Raw genomic sequence first — 7,966 nt, 5'->3', positions numbered from 1 at the left:
TCCCTACACATCCCCAGGATTTTTTTTTACAGGCTTAGTCACAGAATTGCCCTTTTGCCCATCACCACATATAGCCTTCTATGAAACTCTGATGGTCCCTCTGTCTTTGCCAAATGTCAGGCCTCCTGGGCTCTGCCAGCACCTGAGGGTCTGTGAACAGATCAGTGTTCCTATATTTTTAAAAATATATTTAAAAAATAGGGACTTCTGGGATCTCCTGACTTCCCGGTGTGATATCTACATGTAGGGAAGTGAGGTGCACCAGGAAGGCAGCACTGGAAAGTGCTGAGCAGAAAACAGCAGCTTATACTTGGCTGTACTGGCATTACCTCTATTGTCCTGTGTTGTCAGGGAAGGTTCATCGGGGTTGCAGTGGTTTAGGTGACTCCTTTTCTTCCCTTGTGTCTTACAGACTCTGAATTCAGTGGTCTTGTTGGGCCTCCTGGTCCTGCAGGACCTCCAGGACCTCCAGGAATCCCTGGATCACCTGGCAGCTCTCTGGAGGATGTCTCTGCCTACCTACAAAGTAAAGCACTCGTGTTCTGTTTGCCACAGCTGGCAGGGAGGTTCTGTTTGTAGGTTCAGGGAACGGACTGAAACTGAGATTTAGCTTACCAGGGGCTATGACTGCCCGTGGAGAACAAGGTCACTTAAAAAAACCAGAAACTCTCATTAAACACCAGCTGGGAAGGGATGGAAGTTGGGATTGGAGCCTTTAGGCTTTCAAGATCCCCAGACATGTGATTTCCTTGTCCTCTTACTGTCAGAAAATAATTTTTTTCTCTCTCTCAAGGTGTGGGATACTCCTCCCTCTCTGGAGTCCAGGGCCCACCTGGCCCTCCTGGCCCTCCGGGACCACCAGGCTTCTCAGGAACCGGCCTCCTGTCCTATGCAGACATCACCAACAGTGACGAGTTCAGGAGTGAGCTGATCCAGTATCTGAAGAGTAAGGGGACACCATCTTTTCTCCCTGCACACACCCCAAGTCATGCTTGGCCTTGTGTAGGCTGCTGGCTCTGAAGGAGCCTTCCCTGAACCCCCCTGAAGGGCCTGCAACAGCACCTTATCTCTACAGCCAGGTCCATTCAGGAATACACTGCACCCCATGGGCTTGTCTCCTCTCAGTCTGACTGCAAAGCAAAAGTCCATGTTGTAAGCCAAAAGGGACAGGGGCTGGGCAGTCACAATCAGCCTGTACTGAACAGTGGGTCCCTAGCAAGGTCACCTGCAGAGTTTTACCTGGGAAAAGCATTTTCTTTGACAAACAGCTGCTTACAGAGCAGTGGATGATGCAGGGTTGGAAGGCAGCACTGAGTCACCTGTGATTGGTTGTGAAAAACACTTGGTTTTGAAAAAATAAAAAACATTGTTTGTGAAAAACAAACACTCATTGCTGTGAGTGCTCATGCTGGCAAGCTGTCCAGGGCAGCCTTTCAAAAACAGGGGCATCCCATCACTTGTAGGACATTGGGCGCAGGACAGCCATTTTGACAGAGGTGCTGAAATTGGCCTAAGAGGCGTGTACCCTTGTGCAAAATCACTGGGTATTTTTCCAAGATTGGACACCCAAAATTGTAGGAGAGATGGAATGGAGGAGGGTGCCATGCCATCTGTAGAGATCGAGGTTGACATATGTGCCTGCTGCCTGAGAAATGGCACTGAAGGAGGTTTACTGCCATGTTCAGTGTGACAGAATTTAACACTCCAGTCTTCATTTAGGTGGTAGCACAGGACTTCTGCCAAGCTGGGGGGCTCACGTACCTCAGTGTCCCTGAAGTTCCCCCTCTTGTGTTTTGTAGGTGATGAAGTTCGAAGCTACATCTCAGGGCCACCTGGGCCCCCTGGGCCACGGGGACCACCAGGACCCAAAGGAGATAGTGGTTTGGTGGCTGGGTCAGGGTTACGGACTTCAGAGCATTTGCATGGAGGATCTCTTGGAGCTGAAGGACTGGGCACAGGCAGCTCATATGGCAGCTCCATGAGCAGGATGTCATCTTACAGTGCCTCAGTGGGCAGGGATGGCTCTTACGATTCCTCCTTGGGCGGTGAGGGGTCTTTCGAAGCACTGCTGGCAGAGGGGGAATCACACAGGAGATCAACAAGTTCAAGCAGATCCTACAGCAACTCCTTCACTGGCTCCCTGGATTACAACGAGCTGGCACTTCGTGTGTCAGAGAGCCTGCAGAGTGAGTGGAGTGTCTGCTTGTCCTGACCCTCCCCGTCTCAGCCCACAACTCCTAACCCTCTATGCCTGGTGTCATACTGTTCACTTCCCTCACCCTTCCTGCTGCCCTCCCTTACACCCTCCTTCCTCAGCATCCATTCACGGTTTTCCCAAAGCTCCTTTCAAATTATATCTTTAATTTCTCAGGCCAAGGTATTCTCCAGGACCTGATGTCTTATGCTGCACAGGGACCAGTAGGTCCCCCAGGCCCTCCTGGTCCCCCTGGCATCAGCAGGGTTTTTGCAGCTTATGGCAATGTCACCGAGGATCTCATGGACTTCTTTAGAAGTAAGTGACATGTTGACTTGGTGTTTCTGGCTTATGCATGTGAGATATTTCCACTGTCTCATAAATGTCCTACCAGTGTGATTCATTGCTTCGCTAAGTCTAAGAGTCCTTTGTAAGTGATTTGTCCCACTCATTAATTCATCCTCTCCTTCACTTCCCTGTCCAGCATACGGTACCATCCAGGGGCCACCTGGTGAAAAGGGAGAGAGGGGTTATCCTGGACCCAAAGGTAAGACTTGCTGTCTTTTCCCTTGCAAGCCCTGTAATGCCCAGGAAGCAGCACTGTCTCCACAGAGATAGTCAGCCCTGGACTGCTGCTTAAGGTCACAGCCTCCCCATAGTGGAGATGGCATCTTCAAGATCTCAGGCCAAACATCATCTTGAGTTCGTCCTCCTTATCCTGGCCTGTCCCTGTTGGCAGACCAGTCATGCTCAAGGCAAACTTGGTCTTCTCATTCCTTCAGGTGACCCTGGACCGATGGGCCCACCAGGACGCCAAGGGCACAGGGGACCAAAGGGAGAGAAAGGAGAGAAAGGTATGAACATCAGCCATCCCCAGGAGAGCAGAGTTTTTCTGTCAGGGAGCGGAGGATACTCCAGGCACCACTCTTTCTCTGGAAACCACTGGAAAACCCAAATGGCCCAATTTTTTTGTTTGTTTTGGTTCTTTTGTCTTTTTTTTTTCCCCACATGAATTTTTAAAATAACCCTTCTTTTGATTTTCTTTTCCCCAGGTGAACAAGTGTATGTTGGCAGAAGAAAAAGAAGAAATGTTGGGGTTTAAGGAAAGGCTTAGTTCTGCACTGGGCAGCATTCCCAGCAGCCCATAGAGAATTAGCCAGAATCTTCATTGTCTTAATGCTAAAACATCCTCGCCCATCAGCAAACCACTTAGACTTGATAGTTCAGCATGGCTGCTGAGCTTGGGATGGTTCTTCTATGCGTCCAGCATGGCCCTAATGTGGGTATTTTCTCCTGTTGCTGATGTTTGGCTTAGCTCCCCAAAGTTCTCAGGCTTATGTGTCTTTGGGCTGACAAGGGTGTCCTGTCTCTCCCAGTCCAAGCTTCTTGTGCTCCCAGCTACGTAAAGACCTATGTTTTTAGCAACTAGCTAGCAAAAAGGAAGAAACCAATCCCTCCCCCACCAAATGCATGGTTTTTCAGAGATCAGATTCAGCCCACAGGACAACACGGTCTGTAAGAAACCGTGGGACTCACTGCACTGGGATTTCCTCTCCACAAGCTGTGCTTGTGCCAGCCCTAAGTGGGAGGACCTGGTGACACAGGTGCTGGTGGTGCTGAGTGGGACTGTGGCTTGGGGGTCTCCAGGCAGGGACACACTGCATTGAGGTACCCCAGAGTGACCTGGGTGAGGCCAGCCCTGCCAGCAGCCGCTGCAGCAGCACAGCAGGTGATCTGGGCTGGCACAGCCAGGCTCTGCCTTCCCCACCCAGCAGGTGCCAGTGCTGGTGCCTGCCCCTCAGCCCCCACTGCAGAGCAGTCAGACCCCTGGGGTCAGCACCCACTCACAGCCCAGCCCCTGACTTGCTTTGGGAAGCAATACCCTCCCAGCTCAGCAGTTCTGTCGTGATCCCTGCCCATTATCCCCACTCCCATTCCCTTAGACAAGCTGTTCCCAGAGGGGCTCAGGCCACACTGGGCTACAGCACATGCAAGTGTTCTGCAGGGAGCCTGAGCTGGTGTGTGCTTTGGGATGCCTGTTAATAGCAGCACAGTGAGACACGACATGCAGAGGGACTGAACTGAAGCACTTTTAAATATAATTTGTTTATCTTTTAAAAAATATCTTTTGTATTTTTTTCTGTTCTTTTAAACATTGTGAAAAAAAATTATTTTAAATGTGAACAGCCCAAGTAAAGTGTGTTTTTCACCTCCAGCTTGCCTGATCAGTGTGACAGTGGGCAGTCAGTACCAGCTTCACTGTGACCATGGAGACAGACCTTGTGGTTTTGGTGGCTGCTGTTTTGCATTGCTGGTGCATGACCTGAGCAGATGCTGAGCTGCTTCTCAGGTGTTGGCAGTTTCCAGACACATTGGCAGGAGCCTCTGCACATTGTCCCAGGGTACCACACCCACCATCTTAATCCTTGCAGTGAGATAGCACTCAAGAGTTCAGGTATTTTAGTGGTAGAGGGTGGGGGGGAAGCCTGGCTGGGGGGCTGATTGTTGAGCTGTAAGGTGTTGCCTGGCAGAGGCTTCAGTGCAGGTGAGCGGCTGTGCAGCCCCTCACCCAGTGCCTGGTCACCACCTGTGTGACACCACATCAGCTTTACTGTGTTCCTGCAGCCATCAGCACACACTACACATGAACACACACTGAAGTGCTACTTTAGTTCCAGTTATTGGCCAAAGCAAGTCAGCACCTCATTTTTATAGCAAAAAAACTTGATTAAACTGCTTGTTTTCAACTGAGCTTTAAACACCTGGCATCTATCTTTATTTCCAGTGTTGGCTCTGTCAGATTTTGATGTTCTTCCCATATTCTTGCTGAAGAGAATTTAGAGCAAAGGTGTGTATGAACCAGCTCAGCTTTCAGAGCACAGCATCTTGTGTTTGCCAATAAAGCTCAATTCCTTGCGGGTGATTCACACTCCCCACGTGGCTCTGCCAAGATGAGACATTTCCTTTTAATTCTCTCAAAAACAATAACTACTAAACACATTTGTTGTCAAGCTTAAGCACAACAGCTCTGTTTCCATGTCTGAAGCATCCCTGAGCTACTCAGGACAGCCACAATGTGCTTGCAGGTTGTTTCTTAGTCAAACACGCTGGACTTGCCCATTGCCGAACAGCAGCTCCTTGTTCCTTTTTCTGTGCCCCAGTGGGAAGGGTGGCTGTCACAAGGAGGGACCCATGGACTAGGGGGTAGAAACATGAGATCCTACAACCCCAAGCTGAGATCTCACTGTCAGGGCTGGACAGTCACTGAAAACAGCATCCTTTTAGGTTTTTGTGTTAAATCTGCTCTCACACCCCAGGCAATTCCAGAGAGTAGGCCTGACATTGCAGAATGTTAAGTACTTTTTACACTCAAGTTATTTTAAAAATCCTAAATTGTCCCAGCCACTCACAGATCACTTCTATTGCATGTGAAATTTTCCATGAACAAAACAGAAGCCATCTCAGCAAACTGTGATTTTATTGTATTTACAGCAGAATTATTACAATATTCTACAGAAAGCCATGAAATCAAATCACTTTTAAAAACAAGACCAAAAAAACCCAAAACCTGTTGTATGGCTGGTACTGCAAGATCACTTCCATGAATTTTACATACAGAGACCCTTAGCCAATTATTCATCCCTCTCATGATTTTTGGTTGCTTTCTGTAAGGCAAAAATAACCTGGTTTGCAGTTAACACAAAACATTCAACAAACTGTTGGGACAACATGAGGTTGGAGATACCTCAGATTTGCATGTTTTATCACAGAAAACCACTTGGCTTTCTTCCAGAAAACAGAAGTGTGACAGTTGAACATTACAGATTTCAGTGTCTCTTTCTAGTTTCTGTTCTTTCCATCATTCCAGGATTGAGAATCAGTAAGAAAGAGGCTTTACCACCTTGTTTTGTAATTGTGGAAGAGATTTTTGAAAATTAGAGCATCTTAGGGCTCAGCAACTCCCTTCTGCTTCCACTACCACAGAAGCACATGAGCCCTTCCTTATTCATAAGCTGGTGTTGAGCATGTTCTTATTTAAGAAGCCACCTTCTTCTCTGGCACCACTGACTGCCCTCATGCCAGACACACAGAAGTAGTTACAGAAATGGGGTATGAGGATTGATGTGAGAGAAAGGGGATGAAGGACAACTAAAAGCTCTGCAAGTAATAGAGAGAAATGCTATGAAGTTTGTCTTCTCGTTCCCTTTACCTGTTCTCATCTTTTGCAAGACTGAGAAATGACAGGGCATCTGGCCTTGGCTTGCCTGTGAATGTTTCAGATTCACTGTGAAGATGACAAAATTAGTCAAGAAATGGGAAATGTGCACGGACACATAAAGGCAAGGAAGCACCTGAGATCCAGAAGTAGAGTTTGAAGTAAAGTGACTGGATTGTAAATGCTAACATAAAAGCAGAAAGTTATCTACATAGTGACAATCCTCAATACACTCTTTCCTGACCTTCCCTCCAATGACCACAGTCACTGTCCTCAAGAACTTGCCCAGCTTTCCCATAGCAGATTCATCAAAAAGCAGTACTCCAGTGGAAGCAGGTAGCACTGAGCTTATTTGCACATTTAAGTCTGTTCCCAGCAAAGATGAGCACTTCAGAGGTCCTATGGGCTGTAGCTACCCAGCAGCTCTGAAAAATCTGGCTACCTAAAAGTGGATTGAAGTGCCTGAATTATTATTTTCATGTACCATGTCTTGCAAGACAGATAAAGTTTCACATGGAGAATCAACTCAAACTTCCTATGCAATATTGCTGTCATAAAAGACATTGTGGTGTGATGAAAGTAATTACATTACTGCTTTGCTTCACTCTGTCTTAGTTAAGGTGCTAAGTTTCCTATTTACTAAGTAAATAATTTAGTAGTATGGAGGTATAATAAATTCCTCTGGGACAGAAGAGTAACTTTTTAAAACCATCTATTGATTAGATATCAAATATCCATGAATGTAATTGTAAAAGGATATTAGCTGAAAACATTGAAAAAAAGGATGCAGCTCAGAATGAGTATCAGGATTTTAAAAGTGATGTGGAAAACCACTTTGAGTGAATGCCACTGGTCAGGACAGTGCAGAACTGCCATGCCTGGATTGTAATTCAGGTGTAAATGGAATTAAAGGTTTTCCTTTATTGACACCTAAATCAGGATCTCTTATCAATCAGAAGAATAACCTCAATGTCATATATTTTCATGCCATACATGCTTCTTGTGTATTCAGCAGAGGGAGCAGAATCCTTAGAAAAAGAAACAAATTTGATTTATGGGAATCAAGAGGAGAACAAATGCTGGAGTATTTCCCCTTCATCAGAGTAAACAGCAAAGTTTCCCTAGGCCTTGAGGCATGCAGGGGCTGTGATACAGCCTGTTTCCTCCCCAGCTGTAACCCCTTTCAGGCAAGATGCAGAATCTCATTATAAGAACAGGGGCAGCAAGAGCACCTGAGGTCTGTTGAGCCAAAGACCTCCCTGGGTACCAGCAGTGCTGCATTAGCAGAGGACAAGATCCTGCAGAGAGCAAGCAACCTTTCAGATGTGGCCAGAGCCATCAGCTCTCATAATTATAAGGCCCTATCCCAAGAAATCTGACTTAACAGGCACCCAAATCTACTTTCAGAGCTCAGGAAGAACAAACTGTGAAGACTGAAGCCATCAGAGGCCACAGGCCTGCAGGCAGGTTTTTGTGAGAATCAGTTGTAAACAGAAGAGGACAAGCAATATATTGCTCTGCAATACATCTTTCTGCCCTTGTCCATTTTCCTGCTG

General features: G+C 47.0%; 1 protein-coding gene across 1 annotated transcript in view; it reads left to right on the top strand.

The window, feature by feature from the left end:
* COL17A1 (collagen, type XVII, alpha 1) overlaps positions 1-3,296 on the top strand; it is a 34,633-nt gene extending 31,337 nt beyond the window's left edge. The window contains exons 49-55 of the mRNA XM_010007896.1: positions 413-526; positions 794-946; positions 1,800-2,186; positions 2,372-2,512; positions 2,679-2,741; positions 2,977-3,048; positions 3,247-3,296. Of these exons, the coding sequence (XP_010006198.1) occupies positions 413-526; positions 794-946; positions 1,800-2,186; positions 2,372-2,512; positions 2,679-2,741; positions 2,977-3,048; positions 3,247-3,296 (980 nt within the window). The remainder of the gene's footprint in view (positions 1-412; positions 527-793; positions 947-1,799; positions 2,187-2,371; positions 2,513-2,678; positions 2,742-2,976; positions 3,049-3,246) is intronic.
* Positions 3,297-7,966: the final 4,670 nt, after the last annotated feature.

This window comes from Chaetura pelagica, unplaced genomic scaffold (assembly GCF_000747805.2).
Source record: "Chaetura pelagica isolate M959 unplaced genomic scaffold, ChaPel_1.0 scaffold531, whole genome shotgun sequence".
NCBI lineage: Eukaryota > Metazoa > Chordata > Aves > Apodiformes > Apodidae > Chaetura > Chaetura pelagica.
The sequence above is the reverse complement of the archived record's forward strand: the minus strand, read 5'-3'. Positions and strand labels throughout refer to the sequence as shown.